Below are 22893 nucleotides of genomic sequence, written 5' to 3' on the forward strand. Positions count from 1 at the left end.
TTTAAAATGGCTGTTTTTCTCTGAACTCTTTGTAATTTATCAATACCTTTTAATGGTCTGGTACATACATTGAACATACCTCAAGAGTGGTCTCAGGAAAGACATGAAGGTGGGCATTTTTATTTCCCAACAGCAAGAAGTGATTTGAACAAAGAAATGAAAGTTGCAATCACTCTTTAAATAAAAAACGATTCTTGCTAGTGCTACAGCGCCTTCAGACACAAAAATCAAACACCAATAAATATTCCTTGCACTGGTAATGTATTTGCTACTTTAATAAAACTATGCAGCATACACATATGCTGCAGAAATGAGTAACTGTCCTTATTTCTTAGACATCATTACTGTGTCTGAAGCGTATGTCCTAAACTGGCTTCCCATTTTGCGTGGGAACTAAGCTAGTGAATGCAGAGAAAGCCCCATAGGCGATGCCATACTGCTGCCACAGCTGCCTTCCACTATATACAATTACATCTGTCTCTGCCCTGTGCTTCTTGCCTTGATCCATCTAATGAAGTTCCAGTGAAGCATGGATATTGCATGTGCAACATGCAGTAACAAAAAAATCGCAGCAGAGGTTTAGAAGTGCATTACAAGACTGAAGGATACTGGGCATGAGTTAGAAAACAGCTCCTCAAGACTTCAGCAACACCATCAGTAAGTAGTTTCTTCATTACATTAGGCATTACATGTAATGCCTAACTGAATATTCTCCAAAAGACACTTTGCAGACACACAGACTAAACAGGAAAACATTTTAAATCTTCCTTTTTCTACAGGGAACTCATGCGAGAGATATATTTTGACATTCTTTCTGCTTGTTCCCTGATTGTTGGTTTCCCCATCTCTTCCTTTCAAATTAAATGATACATTATGTATTTCTTCTGGCAGGCTGCTTTTAGCATGCTGCTGTGGTCTAACACAGACAGCAGAGTTACGTTACTGAAGAGCTCAATTCCCCTGCACCAACCTGCAGCTCCTCAGAAGCGTTACCCTCCTCTCAGCTCATTACTACCTTCTCTTTGTTTTCCATGCAGGAGGACTCAGGCATTTCCTCTCAATGCCTGGAGGTCTTGAGCCTCCCCCTGGCTTTACACTCAGGATGAATGATACAACGGAGGCACATCCCCTCCCTGTCCATAGAAGAGGAGAGTGAAGAACTAATTCATACAAGGTGCTTAATATGAACAAGTCCAGAGATGGATGAAAGGAATTCCAGCTTTGCTGACTCTCTTCTTTCAGTCTGCACCTTCTTACCCTGCCTGCAGGGGTTTGTTTGGGTTTGTTTTTTCATTTAAAAGCTAAGACAAATGCTTCTATTACATACAGCTGGAAAGGCATCTGGATCAGTCACTTACAATGCAGACTCTCTATTAGGTTGGACTGCAAACGGAGGAGGCTGTAAGTACATCCTGCCCCTGTACACTTAAATTCAGAAGACTGAAAGATCCCTTCTTCAGGCACTACTGTAGCAGTACTGCCAGCACAGCTTTTCAGCTACCACAATGAGAAACACCCGTAGGAAAATCCAGATCTCCACAATGCAAATATTGCCTTTGGTTTAGTTATGAACAGAAAACAGGCACAGAGAGCACTGTTGTGATTCACTCGTCTCCAAAGCAAACACAGATTTCCTATTTAAGGAACAGCAGATTTTTAGGGCCCTCAATTAAAATTACTTGTTTGAAATTGAAGTTAAGCAGCCAAAGCTCAGAAATTACAGATTTCAAGTTCCTCCTCTAGCCCTTTTTCCCCCTTGCGGGAAACCATTCTGTACAATGAAAGGAATCAGGGTCCTATGTAAAAACAGTGCACGACCAGACATCTAAAAATAGAAATGCAAGATGCCCAAAGCAGAGGAAATGAGTCTTGTGCTTAACAACTGCTATTTGACTTTATAAACCATCAGGTTCTTCCAGGGCAGTTCCAAACACTCTTTCCCACTCCTGCAGAAAAAAAATCCTACAGTATTCAGTCGTACTGCACACCAGCCATTTGCAAGATTTGAAATGGGGAAGAATGTGCCTAGTCCTCACAGGGGATGGCTCTCGGTGCTGCTTTGAGGAAGCTTGCTCTAGTTCCTGTCCATGCAGGCAGCAATCCTGCTCAAAGGAAGGAGCAAAGAATGCCTTGCAAGGAAGAGTTTAAGTCTCAGCTTTCAGAGAACTTCCTTAGAACAGCCTTGGTTCCCCTTATGGAACTTCTGTGTTCAGTTCAGCCCCTCTGGCTCCTTTCACTCAGACTCAGTGCCCGAGTGCCTGGGCACCCTTGTGGCCAATGGTCCCAACCAGAGCAGCCCAGCTCCTGTTGACACAAGAACCAAACGTCTTACAAGCTTACAAGAAGAGGGTGGTTCTGCAGAATAGTTTATCTAAAGCACATCAGCCTTCATGGGTTACCTGGAGACACAAACAACCCTCTGGTGTCAACACACCACCTCAGCAAGTCTCCACTGGGCACACTGACCACTCACATTTTGGCATCCATCAGGCTTTTATTACAGCCTGCATCAGGCAGATCCACCTCATCTGGCTTGTGCCTGGTTCCCCACTGGGCTCCTTTGTTTCTCCTACTCTATCCTTAAGCAGGCTTGTAATTCATGTGGTTTCTCTGGCAGTGGGGTTCAGTTGGTATGTTAAATGCTACTTCTTTGAGCTGTTCTTTTCTAAGGTCAATTCCTTCATTCAACCCTACAAAGCTTCTCTGTTCCAGGCCAAGCAACATGGTAACAACAATCACACTCCTAGTTTCTCTTCCCATAACATCTCTACAAAATATTCTGAATGCTGGAGAAAACTTCCTTACATAGCATGTTGGAGAGGACACAAAAAATAACTACATATTTTCTCTTATTCTTGGAATAGCATCATCCGGAGAGGGAGGAGTGGAATAAGGGACCAAAGACAAGAAGAGATCCCAATTTTCCCACTCCTCTCCTCCTCCTCCTCCAGTAACTGATATGTGCTTTCCTGTTCACAGTTTGCTGTCGCTCTCTTGACCAGGCCCACTGAACATTCAGGTAAGAGGTGCTCTTTGCAGGATGCCAGCCTCCTCATGAGGACTTCAAGAAAGACTGGGAAAGAGGATATTCCTCACGAGAACTCAGCTGGCTCTAAGCAGCAACCCATGAAAGACATGAGAGGCTGTGGAGCTCAGTCCCAGCTGAACTTAAGGACCTGCTGTGGTCGGCAGACACATTGGATCTACGCACAAAGTAAAAACCACTATTAACTACAGTTAATTAACACTGAACAGTGTTGGGCCATCTGCATGGAAAGGTCAATTTTCAGATACATTTAACTACTTAAACTGTGATTTTAGGTAATATAGATATGCCTTGACAGGTGGCACACTGCAATTTTTGAGCTTTGCTCTCAGATCTAAATGCAAAATGGCACTCATTGGCAGTGAATGATTCTGGCTCGAAGTCAAGGAAAGTCTTCCCAAGCCACTTTGCAACAAAACTATTCAGTTGTTCCCCGTTCAACTTCCAGTTCATTAAGCCTGTCTGCTTGGCCCCTGATCTTTTTATCCAGCTAGCACGTGGCTCATATTGTTTCATCTGTTTCCAAGATTTACTTCAACTGCTTTGGGATGGTGATGACAGAGAGAGACCCAGCAGTAGGGGACAACAGCATAAAGGAAAAAAACCTCAAAAAACTCACATAATTTAAGTGGGAGAGTGAGATTTCTTTCTTCTGTCTGTTTCAAATCCTACAGTGATCTATTTTAACACAAAATGATGATCAGCAAAGATAATTTTCAGAAGGTAGAATGCAAGTACCTATCTCTGACACAGCAGCACCATTGTTCACCTTGGGGGCACACAAGGAGAAGGTAATACTTGCACAGATGTCCTAGAAATTGAAGCAAGCCTCAGAACCACACATAGATGATCATGTATCCCTCAACAGTCATCATCATCATCAACAACAAGAAATTATGAGGCTGATAAACAAATTCTCTTATCTTCCTTTCCAGCTGTTTTTTCTTACAGTTTGCCTTTGTACTGAATAAGCATCTCCTCAGGTATTACAATACCAAGCTGTTTTAGGTATTTACTACTGTTTTCTTTCTACATAACTCTGCTTAGGACATGGGAGTGTTATCTTTATCCCCACCATATAGGAAGGAAAGTGTTTACCACAACCTATTCAACATCCAACAGAGAGTCTTGTCACAGAGTCGAGACTGGAGCCCACACATGTTATTTCCTAGTCAAATCCTTCCACGCCTAAGTGCTTTCAGAGAGCCAGTCACGTATTTTCTCACACTCAACCTTGTTGAACAGTCATGTTGATTGTACTCTTCTCTACCATTGCCCATTAGATGCTCAGTCCTTGAGCCTGGGAAGCTGCTTATTCCAGTATTGCAAAACTCCCATCACCTGCAGTTGCAAAGTGGTATCTTTGAAAGGTTAAAAATCCAACCAACAAAACCAGGCAGCCAACATGTGTAGCATGAGCAAAATTTAAAAGCGGTTTAAAAGCTTTGTGGTTTTACTTTCATTTTGCTTCCTACTCCAGGACAACAATAACAACAGCAACTGGCCTCCCAAAAGCCACACTACCGAGGAAGGGGATGCAATTGCCATTCCTTAAAGACGAGTGTCCTGACAGAGGAATAGACTGAATGGTGAGAAAGTAAGGTTCCTTGTTTAACTGAAGGGACAGCATTTCCTAAATAAGAGAAATATGAAGACTTGATTAACTTGCTTCTCTATTGTTCTACTGTGATAGAGACCATGTCAGCACTGGCTACTTGCATGGTCTGACACATGCAAAGATATTTTCTGTGGAAGGAGTCTTATTTAATTTTTTTTTTTTTAAAGACAAGCTTTTGGGGGTTGAAAAATTTTAAGAACAACTTTGATTTTCAATGCTATAGAGGAAAGGAAATAATCTGAAAACATAACTAAGCATTACCCAAAAGATGTATGAACTAAGCAAACAACTCAACAAGCCTTCTTTCTGAAAGTCTTACAATGCTGTAGAACGTGACTCCAAATTTCTTAACATCTAGGTTTCACAGCATCATTCAAATAACGATACAAAGAAGTACCAAGCTTTTAGACAGACAAATATCTGTAAAAAGAGAAAGGTTCTTAAACTCTATGTCCTACTATAGTTTGTGATAAATTAAAAAGACAGAGGAGATTCGTTCTTATTTAAATCACCAGGGATCCTTACCTCGAAATTCGAGCCCTCTGAGCTGAAAGGTGACAAGGCCATTTCCAATTTCGATCAAGTGCACAAAGGCATTTAAATAATCTGATGCCAGAATAAAACAGTCTCCTGTGTTGTAGTTTCCCCAGCGGCCCAGAATCAAATCTCCACAAAGAGACTCCTGCAGAGATCTTGTCAAATGCTCATAAAAAATGGAGTTGAGATTATTGTCATCATTTCCTACAACCAGAGCAGCACACATTTGTAAAGAATGAAAATTATAGTATACAAAGCCATTCTGCATAAAATTCCATATTCATTTTCATTCCTGCTTAATGTCTTCCTGATATGTTACACAATCTTTATTTCCTAGCTGTCCCTTCAGAGAATCAGGTCTGAATTTTTTGTTTAATATGAGCATTACTGTAAACAAAATATCAAATTATTGATAACACATTTTTCAGGCTTACTCAAATAACCTCTATGTTTTACAACAGCGAGATTTTTTTGGCTACATAGAAAGTCTCTGCAATGATAAGTTAATGTCTACATACTGTTCTTAATTAAAAGAATCCAGAAATCATTATTATTTCATTACATATGTTTAAATTTGAATATTTTTTCTGAGATTTTTAAAGACTTTGGTCACACATCTTCCAATGATTTTGTTGGGATTTTTTTCTTTTAGACCTCCAGGAATTTTTCAAGGGTTTTTCCATTAAGTATCTGTTGGTACTTTAGATGATGATACTTACTTTAAAAGAGTTTACTTAGTATATTGAGTATGAATGAAACATTCACCACTAAAATTGCTACCACCTTAAAAACAGTAGCTGTCCAATTACACATTGCTTGGACCAAATGTCCAAAACACCCCATCACAGTCTGGAAGTTTTATCTCATAAAGGTCTATGTCATTTAACTGCATTAAAAGGATCACTTTATGATGGTGATTTGTGAAAGAGACTGAACTTTCACAAATGCCAAGATAGTGCCACATAATCCAACGTGGTGTTGTCTTGTGTTTGCACTCTTTTACATAATAATGTAAATTACATTAATATGCTTGACATATGAACTGTTTTTTTCTTCCATAATGCATCAATGTCTCACCTTCAATACTTTTAAAATGCTGGTGCATGAACACATGTACAAACCAACACCTTGCAGGTTTATTGGTATGACGGTGTATGTGGATACATATGTACAGATACCCTGTGCATATTTAGGAGCAGATCCAATGTGCAGGAAAAAGAAACCCAGAAGAGGAGACTTTCAGAGGCTATAGTTTCCTCTACAAATTGCTCTTCAATGCAAGAGGAGGAGCAGGTGTGTAACTATGCTGTTTTTCATCCCTGTGGCCATTAAGCAGCAAGCCCTGGTATGTACATCCATGTTGTGTGCGTATGCCCATGCAGATAAATTCAGCTATACACCTCCTGGAGTACATGTGGTCAAAATTTAAACAAGTCACAAAATTAATCTTTTAGGCACACACACAAAAGTAATGTTCTGCTTGAGCTACAGGATTAAAAATATAATTAACTTATCGCATTTATAATAATGCTAAAGGTTATTGCTATCAGATGGCAGAATGGCCTTGGGAAACATCCTAGCTCCCTGCCTCGAAATGATAAATAATTAAAGAGCACTATATATGCTTCAAATTATTAATACCTCTCTTGCCTACTTAGACACCCTGGATTTCACCCATTTCTGCTTGAAGACATGTATTTGTTCATGCTACTGATGTAATGGATAAAGGATAAAGGGGGGGGCATAACAGCAATAATTAAAATGTAAACATCTAACTTCACAATACAAGCCCCTGCCATCTCAGCAGCAAAATAAAATCAGCCACAGAATACTAAAGCAGAAGAACCCCATATATGAAACCTTGGCCTCTCTCACTGAGGCTGGGATTTGGTATGAGAGACTGGTATTGGTTTCCCCTGAAAAGGGCTCTATCCCACCATGCACTGAAGAGTGTCAGATGAGGTACCACACACTCTGTGTCCACTGACTTGCCAAAAACTGCTCTCACTTCCCAGTTCACAGGAACAACTGCTGTAGCCTGGGGAGGTGCTTTACACAGCCATGGACTGGTGCTCATTTAATGCATTGTTACCCAGCGGAACAGCCCACCATCTTTCCTACTTCTTTCTCTTGCAAATTTTTCAGTTTCACTTTTTGCCTTCTTTGAAAAGGTTTCTCTCCAGGGAAGAGGAGATACCTGTCAGCCCAAACTGCTCAGCAGTAGGGGCACCACTAACTTACTGCTTTTTTCCAAAGCCTTTCCCTGCCCACAGCTGACCTCTGAGTCCAGCTAGGTTGTCTGCTGCATGTTCCACACAAACAGCAATGTTACGATTAACCAAACAATTCCCAGCCCAGCACTATCTGATCAGCAACACATAACTGAAGAGCAAATTTACTTGTCAGGTCACACAACTTAAACTGGTGCTCTGCTAGATTTAAAATGCTCTGGTTTGTTCACATAACATTTATACCCTTTGCATCTCTTCAGCTTCCCCAGCAAAGCCTTACCAGTGTAAATACATCACATTTTGCAAATCAAACAAGACACCCAAACTCCCAGGCCGTACCTGCATCCTTTTCGATCTGAATTGCCAGTCTGGTGTTGGAATGGTCCGATCTTTTGGTGCTGGAAATAAAGACATGTTGTACAGACAATTCGGTTTTTTTTTTAAAAAAATACAATTCTCATAGTAAACACATTTGTTTTCTTTTTAACATATCTCCTAATTTTGTGTTTATATCATGCAGTTCACACTCTAATCCATTCATCAGGCATACAGAGTTATTTCAGGTCAGTATTGCTACTGATATTGGAGCTTGTCAGCACACAAAAGTGTCTGTGGCCTCTCCTCCTTTTCCTCAAGCCCTTTCTGCCGCATTTTCCTTCTTGTGGGGCACAGTACATTCAGAATTTGGCATCTGTGATAATACACAACACTATGTACTTAAATAATTGAACTGGCTTCAGGTGCCACCAAAACAGCAAATAGAAAGAATATTTAATCAGTCTTTCTTTCCTTCTAAGCCTTAAGGGAAACAGTTGGGCTCAAGGAGTTTTCTTTGTGCGAAAATATTTTTGTGGATGTGTAACATCTGTGGAAAAACAACAACAAAAAAATCACTTTACTTAGTTTGATATTTAGCTAGGCAGCAACGAGAGTGTCCCTGATCATTCTTATTGCTTGAAAAAGAGTAAATTACAGGGCCTTAGTCCATACAGACAGTAACCCTGTCTCCCCTATTAATGGCACATTCTCAATGCAGTATTTTGATTGTAGCGGTGGAACAAAAATACCACAGGAAAAATGGTCACAAAACAGAAAGCAACTAAAAGGTAGATTGGATTGAGCTTTTACTACTACCTCTAACAAACAACACTAATAAAGTCTGAATATAAGGAATGACTAAATCATTCTGGACCAGTAAGTGTTAAACAGAAGGGAGTGATTTTTGTGGTGATCAGGGATATTCAAGTCCAAAGCACCTCCCAAGCCTTCAGGGTACAAGTGAAAGTCTGGCCAACTGAAATGCTATAGTAAATACAAATTTCCCTGAAACACTGCTCTGGCAGGAGTGTTTAGGGATTTCAGGACACTTCATTAAGAATATTGCCTCAAGAGTTTTGCCTTCAACCACTAGCCTTAGCAGAAGATCTATCAATCAAATATGTAAATATTATCATTCCTTGGAAAATGGGGTTAAAGCAAAAAAACAGAGAAAGACCAAGCTCTTTGTCCCAAATAACAGTCAGCATAAGGTTACGTGTGACAGTGTCAAGAGTCTCATCTGTTCAACAGCCTGTAAGCACAGGGGAAAAGCGCCACAGCAGCACCTCCCCTAGCATGGGAACTGAGGGAGTCATCCAGGCGTGGTCCTCATTGTGTCCTTGGTTGAATGGTGATGAAGGTGGCATGGCAAGGTGGGACTGGCTAAGGTCTGGCTCGTGAGGGTGGGGAGCACAGGTCATAGTTGAACAGGCTGACGGCTGGCCAGTCAACTTAAAAAGCCTGAATTTAGCTATTCACTATGAGAAACTTAAGGAGACCACACCAAAGAGGGTATCAGTTATATGGAAGGTTTTCAAACACCTTAAATAACACTGAAAAAGGATGGCATAAACCCAAGTCTCTGAAGCACAGCAGAGACTCTCTGAGAGTCTTCATGTCCTCATCTTAGTACTGGTTCCCAGGACTTCCTGTGTCAATACACAGGTTATTTAAAAGCTTGGAAGTTTCTGAGCTGAAGCTATAAGCTCATGCTGAATCCAACTGTGGGAAGGAGGCCACTGACGTCCCTAATGTTAGAAAGCCTTTTCGTCCACTCCCTACAGTTTCCCCCAAAAAGCTGTGGAAAACTGATCGACAGAAAAATTGCACACGGGGTTCCATTTAGTAGACAGAAGAAGAATAGAATTGCTTTCCTTACCAAAACCAACTTATTTCTGCTCTAAAAAGGCATGTTCTCTACTTTGAAAAAAGCACAATTGGAGAAAATAAGAGTCTTAATTAAAATTATTTGTAATTAAGATACTATCTACATATATTAAAAAATTATTTGATGTATTATTTATCTGCTGGCTGCCGGTTGGTTCAGCTTATTGTAACTGCAATTTTCACTTCCTATGCAACAGAAAATGGCAATGGGGGTAGGGCCTTCTAAGCAGTTTGAAATTTAGAGAATGATTTTACTTCAAAAAGGTTGTCAGAATTCTTCTGCTCTGATACATATCTACCTGCATATGCAAGAGTAAGCATAAACATTATGTTAGGGAATTAAATCAATTTTCTATTCTCAGTAGAGAAACACTGCTCATTTCCAAATGCATATGTTTTAACATTATGAGACTCTTTATTAATTTTCAGTCCCTCTGAAATCAGTGCCAATATGAGGTACATATTAATACTATTCTTTACCCCAATTTTTTACCAACCTATAAAGTATTTCTGTTCTTGAGGCATATTGAGTCCCATACAAATCAACCAATACCCCAGAAAATTCTGATCTGTAATAAACAGGAATCCTTTTGCCCAGCATGCAGCTCTGGCTCCATTTCTTTCCCCCCTTTTTTGTTCAGAGAGAAAGATGCATGAAATAATCAGGGAAAATCACAAGTGCTTCAGACACCCCAAAACAGATAGTGCAGCCTGACTGGGAAGAAAGGAAGGAAATAGAAGATCTCACAAAAACAAAACAAAACCAGGATCAGTTGAGGCTTTATCCTCCATTCCAAGCACAGTAACGATTGTTTAAGCAGCTAAAACATGGGCCTCGGGACATGAGACAAGATTTACCTTTTCAGACACTATCAGAAAAACACAAATATTTATACAGATATTTCGAAATATAATTTTATTCCATTTTTTGAAGACCAAGGGTAATATAGGCAGTTTGTAAAGCAAACTTCTGTCCTAAAACTCAGTTTAGTTGAGTAAAGGCAATCAAGTAATCCATTTTGGATTTTGAAAGTCTCCTACAATTATTAGTAACCAAAGCAATGTTTATATGTTCTTGAAGGCCATGGGAATTTGCATAGGATTAAACTATAATCCTCTGAGCCTAACAATCAAACCAGCAATGCCTTTACTCCGAGGCTTTTCTCTCTCAACTAGGACCTCTCAAAGTGAACTTCTGGGATTAGTGGGTGATTTGGGCTTTCCTCCAGTGGCCTCTTCCTTTAAATTTGGTTGTTACCACTCATCCAATGTGATAATTAGTTCAGTAATTGAATTTCTTCCTGAATTGAATTATTCTTTGCAAACCAAGAGCAGGTCCTTCAGCAATTGGCCTAGAGAGCAAGTGATTGTGTTTGAACAACTTCAGCTATGTCTTCAGCAATTTTAAAGTCAACATCCTGCTTAGTTCCTGAAATATCTATTTCATGATCTTTTAATCCACCATTTACATGGACACTGACACAACCCACTGGTTTGGGTAGCACTGTCCAAGCCATTATAACCATTGCTTCCCTTTGCAAAAAGAAGATCAAGTCACTTCCTATAATCCCTTATCCAAAAATACTGCCTGGAAAGATTTTCTTCTCCCACTTCAGTCTCCTAGTTTCCTTAGAAAGGTAGAAAAAAGGCTGAAGGGGATTTAGGCAGTCTGGGGAACATACAGTGTATGGTGAGCATCAGGCAAAATGAGGGAAAAAATATAAATAAATCATTGATGTGTTTATTTCCAGAAGATCAAAATAAAATTCCACCTCTTTTATCTGCCTTGCTGATGCTGAGTTTTGCCCCAAAACACAAATTCAGGATTTCTAGGATTCCTGCTGTGAAAAATGGGATCCTTACTTTGAAAGAGAACAAAACAAAGAAAAGCAGTTCCCCTCTGGGAGAAGCAAAGATGCCTTTCTAGGGTGGATCCAAAATTTTTCTTTGTCTGTGTCCAATGAATTTTAATCCATCTTACCATGACATCTAACAGGCAAATCTAACAGAGAGAAACTTCACTAAGCTGCAGCCCTATGATTATTCATGGGAATCTGGAAAAAAAGTCCTCAGTATTTTCATGTGAATGTCTGATGCTGCTGGCACTATAAACAGAAGGCTTAGCATTAAAAACACAGTAGCAGTAGGCTACGATGTGAGGCTGGGGGGAGAATGACACGGCAGAATAAGCAGGCACCCACGAATATTCGAAGGACACCAGAGAAAAAATGATGTATTAATTGGAAGGCTAAGGATACCCAAGTAGTTTTAAATCAATTTAATCTAAAACACAGAATGATTTCAGTGTGATTATAACAGCGAAGGCTGACAGCCCCTTCGTGTGTAACCATATCCAGGTTTTCTGGGCAGCTGAATGAAAGATACACCTTAGGTTTCACTCACCTTAATAAAAAAAGATCTCTTAAAAATGAAAAGCAATTTCTCCTTCCTGATCACTCACTATGATTTTTATTTTTCATGCTTTCTTCCTCCTTTCCTGACTTGGCCAGTGTTTCATCTAACAATAATAAAAAGTGGCTTTAATTGTACACTAGGAAACTGGGGGAGGGCTAAGGTATAAGAAGTCCCACTTGTTAAAGACAGCGCTGTTGAAGCATCCTTGTAAAACACAGAAAGATCTTCTTATCAATAATGCTTCTTGTTCTTAGGGTTTATTTTCTTAAAAAGATTTTTATAACTGATTCTGAGAGCTTCTTGGGTTTACTTGGGGTTTTTTGGTGGGGTTTTTTTATGTTTTGGAGGGGTTGGTTTGGGGTTTTTTTTGTTGTTGTTGTTGTTTTTTAGTAGGTGTTAAAACTAGAATTGAGGTAATTTGCTGAGATACTACTCTGCATGCTTTTTTGGCATATTCTAGTACCTTTCCTGAAGATGAGGTTTCTGTGCTCCTGCAGCAATACAGATGAAAATGCAAGATGTAAATTTGAGATCAAAAGCTGAGTGCCCAAACACGGATTAAACAGTGCACCTAAGTGTTCTGACATTCAAAGGTTTAGCTGGGGAATTCACCTCTTATTTGTAAGTCAGGTAATTTAAATATCTGTGTACTTTCAAATATTCACTAATGCTTTACCAAAATGTCACCAATATTCCTGCATTTGTCTTATTTAGCTACTGTGCTACTTAATTTCCTTCCCCTTGTCCAAATATGCTGTTTCGTTTAAAAGGTATTTAATGACTATCTTCAGATATTTTATGGTAAGCAACACAAGACGCTTTATAAGTGGAAAGATTACGCCAACTGCATGGAGACGTTTGTGCTCACTCTTGCATAAGTGGAAAAGGTCTGGGACCCTGATACTCCTATGAGGATGGGGCTTAGCACAGGACCCTGCATCACAGCTGGACCTTGCTGTCTCCAATTGATAGAAATGCTTTTAATTTAAAAGCAAATGTGTTAACTACATTACACAGAAGCATGCATCTGAAATAGTGCGAGTGAGTGTTACTTTTCTGGTTGTCCCATCATGAGCCACCACAAACATTACAGGAAAGGTACGACGCTGTGCCCAGCTCTGGGCAAAGTGCTCTGCAGGACTGATTCACCTGGGCTTTGCACTGGCTCATGAGCCCATGAGTGAAGTGGCAAAAGCCTGAAAAACTGTAAGGACCTGGAGTGTAGAAAGGAGGTGATGAGAAACATCCTGTTGAAGTTTTCACCAGATAGAGAGCAAGAACAGGGAAAAAAACCCCAAAACAAAACAAATGTTGAGAGCTGATTCAGCAAATGAGGCCAAGATGTTTTTCCTCCTTGACTCCATTTCAGTGCTGTAAGTCTGCAAGTGCAGCATCAGTGACACTACATTAAAAAACAAGAAAAATTTTACTGCTACTGTGCAGTTGTACAAAATCCAGTCTAAACCAGGGATAACTTCTAATACCTTTTTTTCATTTCAAGGACTGTTGAGAATGTTAATAATTTACAGCAGTTGTTATGGTAGCCTCTACAGTACTCTTCAGACTGCAAACACCTCTGGTATTTTGAGAGTAAACACTTCTAGTCAAAGGACTTCAAAAAAAAAATCCCCCTAGCATTCATCCAGTATTTACCTAGTCCCAATGAGCACAAAGTTTCAGAGGCAATTCTAAATGCAATAGTGACATAATTCTGCATTACCTCAGAAAGAAGCAAGAGATAGTTTACATTTTGCTCTTATAACCCCCAAGGCAATCTGGGTCCAGTGCATACCCCTGTACACTAGGGGATAACCAAGGCTTGAGCACACTGTAGCATGAACTATTCCCTGCAGCTATCTGTACACAACTTACATATCACCTCTGTTAGGATAGTTACACTTGCTGACCTTCTCCTCTGTGATCTCAGCTTTACTAGTTTTCACATTTTGATAGATGTGGCTTGAATAAGCATTTCCTTGACTGGAAGGTTTGAGTTTAGTACTCTGAACCTCAGCTTGCCCCTAAATGTTTGATTCATTAAATCTAAAACAGGACATGGATCTACATTATCCAACTGAATGGGATGAACACTTCCTGAGAACACTTATTCTTACAGAAATTCAGTCAACCCATTTCAAGAGGTTTCCAATATTCAACATGACAGAAATCTCATGAGTTAAATTGATCTCATTAGATTTACATAATTTGGAAGCTAATCTTTAGATGAACAGCTTATAAATTTTTAGTGCCACTGTATATCCACAGAAGCCCTCAAAATATAACATGCTTCCTATTTCTGATTGGAGTCCATTCCCATCTTTCTCTCAAGTCCTGTTGCTGCCTTCCTTCCCAAATGTCTTTAAAAGTCCTCTTCTATCGTGCTGATGATTTTTTCCCCTCTATAGGTCTGAGTTCTTGCTTATCAATGTCTGTTGCATTACCCTCTCAGACTTGTCACTGCATGCCTTTTCCTTTTTTGCCCATCTATTTCCCTGTTCATTTATCCCACTTATGGTTTTGATCTCCACTTGTGTTCCTCCTGATCTCAGCATGCATTTCCTTTCTGATGTCTCCCTTCTGTCTCTATTCTGTCCTCTTAGAATGTTTCAGTGAATCTGACTTGTGAATGCATCTTTAACTCGGCAGGGAACTACAGAGCACTGAATCAGAATGCGCTCCCAATTAATTATCACACATATGGCTCCTATTCAATTAGCCTCAATTTGTTTTACTGACTGCCAGGGGCAAAAATTTGAGAAGAGATGTTACCGGTTAGAGAGATACTGCCAAACAGTTAAACTACATCTTCGAGTTTTGTATAGCCTCCCTTGAGTGTGAAACTCTGGGCAACTCAAAAAACACGTACTTTAATACCAGACCTATTTGACTAAAGGTGCTTTGTTTTCCTTGCCTATCCTTTCTCACCTTTTCCTAGTTGAGTGTGACTCCACACACTGAGTCAAGTGATGAGCTGAGGGCTGGGTTGGAGAGGAGGTGTGAATACCCCCATGCTACAGCAAGTGGCCAAAGGGGCACACAGGCACACAGGGTCACTTATTCTAGGGGGGGGGGTCACAGCTCAAGACACTGAGGGGAAGCTAGTTTCTAGCAGGGCTTATTTTAGCCTGAGGCTGTACCTGAAACAACACCTCCCACACCTGAATGCTGTGGCTCTGTCACTCCACAAAATCCTACATACCTCCTGAAAGGGATTAAAGACTCCAAAACCAAGCAAGTGTTGAAGGTACAAGTCCATGGGCAATACTGGTGGTGTGCAATGTGAAGACATACAGTGGTTAGGCACCACAGCAGGGAGGAGACAGGGAAGGGTCTTGAGAAGACAGTCAGATGAGTAAGTCTAATGAATAACATGTAACTTCAGAGAGTTCATGAAGAACTAAGGCTGAAGTACAGACAAAGACGTTCTTTGTTCTTCAAACGTTTTGGTTTTCTCTATTCTCTCTGCCAGTGCCAGAACCATGGCCACAAATGCACCTGGAGAACAGGGCACAACTTCCATAAGACCAGTTTATACTCATTGTTTAAACAGAGGAGCACTTTTTCTCCAAAAAATTCATATTTATTGGGAAATCTGCCAGGTTTAAGGGAAGAGCAATGAAGGAAAAATAGCAGCAGTTGTTGCTTTTTTACACCACTGCCAGCCAGGGAGTGCCACTACAATCAGCATGAAGGCTATACTCAAGGATACACAAGTCAGCCCTCAGTACAGGCTGGATTCTCAAGGATCTAAGTCCCTTTGAAGTCTCCAGAAAGACTCTCACCAAATTCTACGTGCTTTGTAAATAGGACCCGTCAGCCCTTCTGATTCGAAGACAACACACCAAAATTTCAGACTAAAACCCGTTAATTCACTGGTTCTATTTGTTTTGACTTTTATGTCCAAGGTACTAATAAGCACCTATTTTGGTTTTATCTACATGCTGATACTTATTTATGCTATTTTTGCAGAGTTCTAAATTAACTCAACTCTCAATAAAAGCTTGTAGGATCCCTGAGGCCAACTCAGTGAAGACCTCTCTTAAAAGCACCGCGGTCATCAAAGGAGCTAGCATCCATAAATGAGTAACAGCTCTGAACAAAGGCACTAGAACCTCAGTACCCTCTAAAGTCGTGCAACTCAACTACAGTGCTTCTTTCTGGTCAGTTCATAAAAAACAGTACAGGAATAGAAGCAGACAGAGAAATACAAAAATTAGCAGAGAAATAAAATCAATTTGGAAGAAACTAAAACAATCACAATGAAAAGTAAAACTGGCTGCAATGAGGCTTTCATGCCAGCTAGTTGGAAATATGTAGGAAAGTTTGAACCCTAAGTAAGTTCGAACCATAAGTAAGGCAGTGACAATAGTCAGAACACAATGCTTCTGAAGTGATATTTGAGGAAAAAAGGCAAACTATCTCCTGTCAACTAGGGGTAAAAAAGGTTCTCCTGTGCTGAGGCTTTGCTATAAATGTTGTCTTCAGAGGTTCATGTACCTTTCTTGAAAGTATTCATTATAAATCAATGTCCAAGCCATTACTGAACTATAAACATAGCTGCAGTTGTTCCTCTGTAAACATCACTACTATGGAGGTCTAAGAACATGTGAAAAGTCAAACAACACACAAGAAAAGACTAAAAAGAAGAAATCCAGTCCTAAAAAGAACAACTTGAAAGGTTTGAGTGTGCAGAACCCAAACAATGCCCATGGACAGTTATGGGTGAATGATATTTTGTGTTCAGAGCAGGGGTTTTAACAGCTGTAACAGATGAGCAAGCTCACAGGGAAACCAGATGCACTAGGGTGTGTTAACAATAAGTGGAGGGCCTGTTATTTTAAGGGAAAAAGGGAGGGAGCAGACAGGTACTTTTCACAGCTCCTTTCCCCACACATGTTCATAATGTGGGGTCTACCCAAATTACGTGTACACTGGGAAAAATCTTCCCATTCCACCTGCATGTTGCTCACAATGGGTAGGTTAAGTGAGCTGGTAGGAAAAGGGAAAAAGCCATCTGCACTACATCTGAAGCAGGGCAGGTTTTCCTCACCCTCCATTTCCAGCTGCATTAACCTTACAGGTAGTTTTTTCCAGACCACAACAGTTGGAACAATAACACAGTGACACAGTTTTTAAAAATATGGAGAAAAGAAAGGCTTCCTCACAGTCTCAAACACAGAGAGGCATCCTGTAATGCCAGTCTGAGATAACTGGCAATTTAATTGCAGCCTCTTTGGAGACACCTAATTAATTCAGTTACATCGCACTGTAATTCACTCACTACGCTTCAAAGCAAATGCAAGCTGTGCCTTACCCAAAAATAGGCACTGAACCAGAAGAACAGAAACAGGAAGGTGCAGGAGAGATGAACAGCTTGTAAACAGCCAAATCTCCAGACTCCTGGTGGCAGTTTGCTGTTTGTGGGGACAAGTCACAGCTGCAGCAGGGAACAGGCTGCTTGACGTGATCCAGCAATTAAACCCACTGGGGAATGAAAGTAAACTTCCTACTCTATTCTGTCCATTGTCATATGCAAGATACAAAGCAAGATAAGAGGAAGGGAGGAGAATGACAGAGTCAGGCTGCAGCATGGCAAAGTATTTGAGGGAAAAAAAGCAAAGCGGGGGAATTGAACAACAGCATTTAAACAAACACTTTATGCTTTTAAGTGCCTATACATTAAACAAGATTTACTGCTATTTCCTTTTCTCTCTCTGACATCTATAGCCTAATCATTCCAACAGCTGTGAAAATAAAGACTAAAACAGCACTCTTCAAACTGGGAAGCAGGACCCAGGCTAACAGCAGGGCAAAGCCAGTGTTGCACCAATCTTTAAAAACAAAACCAAACCAAAACAACAAACAAAAACAAAACCAAAAAAAACCCCAAACGACCACGACCGCAAAAATAAACAGAGAGGGAGAGAAAGAAATTTTCTCATAGTTAACTCCCACAAGGTGATCAGTTCATGAGGAGCAGGCAAACCCTCACGTTTTACACCCTTCTCTTTTCAACAGTGGCAGCAAAAGCTGTAAAACTGTGATTGCATGAAAAGTTGTTCTATCTTAACTTCCTTATTTTTTCTTCTTCTTAAAGTCACCCTTCCTTTTACCCCCAAAAAGATCCCTGACCTCAGTGATGTATTAGTGTGCTAGACTCTGCATGCAGTGAGTACCAAACTGCACAGTAAAAACAAACAGCATCTGCTGATTGCAGGGAAGAACACCCATGCTCTGTGCACACACTGCAAGAGCACAAGCAGGCACAGTATGATTCTTGAATTTTGAAGAGCCTGTTAGGAATTTCACAGTTTGCCTACTATCCAAATGAATCTCTTTTTTTTACCCACTTGAGTTCCTCCGTCTCCTTGAAAAAAACAAACAAACCATCACCTTAATTCTCTAAGACTTTCAGCTCCAGCTTACATCATCTAGAGTGGAAGAAGCCCAGTCAGAAACCTGAGCACTCAAAGTCCTCTTCAGCCAGCAGAAAAAGTGGGACTAAAAGAAACACTGGAAACGCAAGATATGTATGTGTGCACTCAGAAAATACCAGGTAGAGACAACCAAACCAACACTTTAAGGAATAAATGGAGTAGTTTTTAAATTTTTATTAAATTATAAAAAATATAACCCTGGAATTGACAAACTCTAACTTCATATAAATGTAAATGAGTTTTTTTGTAGAGGTCAACATAGCAAGGAAGTGTTTGGAAATGAGTATGCAAAGCAGGCAAAGCAAAAAAGGTATATAAAGTACATTGAAGGTAGCTTTCCCCTGAGCAAAAGTTCCTGTCAACAACAAGTATGGAAATGGCAAAAAAAAAAAATAAATTGAAAGCTTCTGTTTCGTATGAGCTTATCTCATACCTGTGACTTTCCATGAATACCTTGAACTGAATTTGGGAAAATTAACTGTCAAGGCACTCCAAAAAGGAAATCTGTACATCAACTTTCCCTTCTGTTTGTTCTGTCTTAGATGACCTTAAAATTCAGTGCACATTTGGCTGTAAGGAATTGCAGTCCAAAGACAGTGTAGGAGCCAGAACAACTTTCCATTCCAGCTCAAGTTCCTGATCCTATTTAACTACACAGCTCCAAAAGAAAGCAATTATGACATCCTTTTGACTTTTTAGATCTTGAAAGGTCAAGATTCAAAGCAGTAAGGCAACGCCCACTCAATTCAACTATTTTAAGTATTCTGTAGAAAATGTCATTATTCTTAATAAAAAATCACTCCCTCCCCTTGATTTTTTCTGTCTTTTCACTGTGTCCTTTTAATAAACCAGGAGGTTTTCAGTCCCACTCTCACTCACTCCGGTTATTTTCTCATGTGAGCAATAAAATACTGAAATGGAAGGAAGGTAAAGGAGAATCAGAAGTGTTAGAGACAAAATGAATACAAATTTAGGAGTCATCCTTACATGTGCATATTGTGGGATGCCACAGGTTCAGGCAAACATTTATTTCACTTTGACAATCTGAATCTTTTACAAGGCTGTTTTCTACTCCTGAAAGGTTTTTGACAGGTAAAATTGTGGGCTTTAAGTGAGATCCTAAAAGATACATTAGAATTTCTAACAAACAACAAAGCATGATTTTTTACAAAGAGTAACTTAAGCCTTCATATTGAATACAAACTTGTAGTTATTGTTTATTTTGCAAGGACAAGTAGTGGTGGATTAAAGTATTAAAATGGTTTGATTTTTTTGCACTTGGGGTTTTACAGTTTATGGGTAAAATAATTACCTTGCTTTCCAAATTTATTAGCACAAACTTCTTCACTTCCCTTAGAGAGAATAGCAGATGGGTGCTACTGATGAAAATAAGACACCAACGCCCACCCCACTCCACCTCCCACTCTCATTAAAGTATCAAGCATCAGCCATTTTTTGATATTTCCTTTGAGTATCTCCTGTTCATTTTGTCCCAAAAGATTAGACAGACCAAAAGCAAATACAAATGATCCCCTCTATTTCCTTCTACAATAACCTAGAGACTCAACACTAACCTAGCTATATGGAAGTGATGTGCCTACAACTGAGTTTGATTTTCTATTTGGTACCTAGAAAAGAAACCAAAGGCCTTCAGAATGCTCTGGTTGAATTAAAGTGTACCAGATGTTAAAATCCCCACTTCCTACTTCATATTGTTCAAAGTTTTCGTCCAAAAACGTAAAGCTGTCTGTGGGATTAGTGGTAGCTTCCTGCCTTTCCATAACTGCCCTCAGCTTCACTCCCTTGAAATAATTAATCTGTTGACCCAAGCTAAAAAAATGTGTGAGAGAGAATTTTGTTAAAATCTGGCCCCAGTGTACAAAACTCAGCTCCCCTTGAAAGGTTTCCACAAATCTCATCTTATTCAGAAACAAATACAAAGTCTCTCTATATGACTTGGCTCTGTCCGACTAATTTCTTTATAGATGAGTACATACTTATTCATTTGACACAGGTCAGAATCAAACAAAATAAAACTCTTCAAACTAAACAGGCCCTTTTCCCTAAAAGATGGAAAATCAATCACTGTAATTTCTAGTTTTGAATTCTCTTGAGGTTCTCAGATACACCAGCAGCACCAATACAAGAAGTGTGGCCAAGCACACAGCACTTCTCACTGGTCCGGCCAAGCCCTGACTTGGCCAGTATAATTTTCACTGTGTGTCTCATATCACTGTTCTGTAGCTGCAATAAGTTACTCTGAGCCTGCCTACACATTAGTAGGGGGTAAATAGCTCATGCACTGCCCAGAGCACAGGATTCAAAGGACTCACCCTGCCCACTCACTGAATCCAGCCACTAACATCGCAGATGGTCATCCCTTGCAAAAACTACCTCTACCTGGAAAAAGAAGTGGTTCCCTGTCTCCAGTACTCTTCTTGGGAGCCCATTTGATCCCAGTTACAGAGAGCTTTCAAATCCTACTGGGCAGAAGAGGCAGAAGTTATTCAATCTTTATGTCCTTCTTAAACTAAATGAATGGCAGCTAAAATCTGACAACCAATTCTTGAGTCAAGCTCCAAGATCGGACATAACAAGTAATGACACCGTACAATCATCATCACTTTGCTGTGAGAGTTACCTGCCCCACCCCAAAGGGTAACATTTAATCAGGCTAGTTAGTATAAAATGTATTCATGCAGTATGACACCTTGTGCCAAGGGCTTTACAGATTTAGTTGCTAACACTAGCTAGCTGACAGCTGAGAGTTTTACTAATTTTTTTTTTCACAGCTCCCTTACTGAATGTCTGTACAACAAATGCAACATGATCCCTCATCTGTAACAAACCACTAATTGTTTACATACATTTTCAGAAATAACCAAATAACCATGAAATAGTAATACCTCCAGAAATGAAACTAATGAGAGCAAAACCTTTACAAATAACAAGTGTAGAAAATTTCGAATAGTCTTACTTGTAATTTTTCTCCCAGAACTTGATCGGTCTTGCATATGATGCAATAAAGATGACACTACCCAGAAATGGACTTAGTGGTGTAGAAAAGACTGAAGTGGCCAGAGTTTGAAAAAAAAGCATAGCAGAGTCTGAAAATTGCAAGTTAAGGTAACACAAATTATTTCATTATATTTTAAAACACTCTTTGAACTACTTTTTTTGCTGTTGTTTATTTTACCAAAGAGGTGGTAAGTAAAGAAAAGGAAGGCAGGCAGTGCCAAATTACCCATTACTAGCATGTAATCTGTGGCTCTTCAATGTTGTAACAGAGCTGACATGTCTGAACAGAGTACATTATTATCAGGGTGTCCCTGCCTAAGCTCTGCCTCAGGTCAGATCCTGAGCATAGGCAGTACAGTTAAGTGCCCTTTTCCAGCCACCTAGTGTACCTTCTATAACACAGGAGTGCTTCTCCAGAGTCTGACACAGAGTTCAAAACCCACACACACAAAACCAAAAAAATCACTTTCTTGGAAATTCTTCGTTCTCTGCATTGGAGTCTTGCTCTCACTGTGTCCAGTGTTCCATTTCTGCTTGTTTTGGAATGGCCTAGTATGTGGAGAAACTATGCCTCTATAATCCAACCTGCTGGTTTAAAGTCATGCTTTCTTTCTCATGTTAATTCTTACTGACAATTTAATATCCATGCTGACCAAAAGGTAAAAAATGTTCAGCATTTCATACTTTTTGAAATATATACAAAATGAGAAGGTGAGGACAGGGGAATAGTAAATATCACACATAAACATCACAGTGAATGCCTGAATCCATAGCTTACTTTAAATGTAAAGTCATACTTCAGGTTGATGAAAAGCAAGTTAGAGATGGATAAGGATACTGAAAAAGATGCAAATCAAAAGAAACATGATTAAATAAATGCAAGCAAATAAAATGTTAGGCTTAAATTCTTCATTAATTCACACCACATCCATGAAATCTAAGAAAAAAAGACCTCCAAGTTGGCATAAGAGACCAGTTGTCCTTCCTTACACCTCTCTTGGGATGCAGGTGCAAAGTAAAGAAGTCATGAACTAAGGAACCACTATCCAGGTACAGTGATCAAGCGCATCTTAAACTAAATTTCAAGTTAAATCACCCAATAACCACAGTCTTTTAGCTTACCCTCTTATAGCAATATACTGTATGTGTCTCCCACAGTCTCTGAGACCTCACAAAAAACACTTTTACCCATGTAGCATCATTCTTGGTAGAGCATTTCCACATAGAGGCTAGCTAGCCATGCTTTCAAAGTCATTTGCAAAATCTAAAAACAAATGTTGGTCAAAAGATATCTCTCAAATCCCTCAAACTCACTAAAAGAGAATGGTCTGGAATAGTGTCTTTGTGCATTAAAGAGTTTGAAAAATGATCTGCCCTCAGAGTCTG

At 39.7% G+C, this 22893-nt stretch overlaps 1 protein-coding gene across 1 annotated transcript in view; it reads right to left on the reverse strand.

Annotated features, from left to right (window-relative positions):
• The window catches only part of PCNX2 (pecanex 2), a 156177-nt gene that overhangs the window by 33356 nt on the left and 99928 nt on the right, over positions 1 to 22893 (reverse strand). The window contains exons 23-25 of the mRNA XM_051783458.1: positions 21467 to 21595; positions 7772 to 7830; positions 5190 to 5405 (exon numbers count right to left, since the gene is read on the reverse strand). Of these exons, the coding sequence (XP_051639418.1) occupies positions 5190 to 5405; positions 7772 to 7830; positions 21467 to 21595 (404 nt within the window). The remainder of the gene's footprint in view (positions 1 to 5189; positions 5406 to 7771; positions 7831 to 21466; positions 21596 to 22893) is intronic.

The sequence above is a fragment of the Manacus candei genome, unplaced genomic scaffold (assembly GCF_025592945.1).
Source record: "Manacus candei isolate 608988 ecotype Guabito, Panama unplaced genomic scaffold, ASM2559294v1 h1tg000017l, whole genome shotgun sequence".
NCBI classification, from domain to species: Eukaryota; Metazoa; Chordata; class Aves; order Passeriformes; family Pipridae; genus Manacus; species Manacus candei.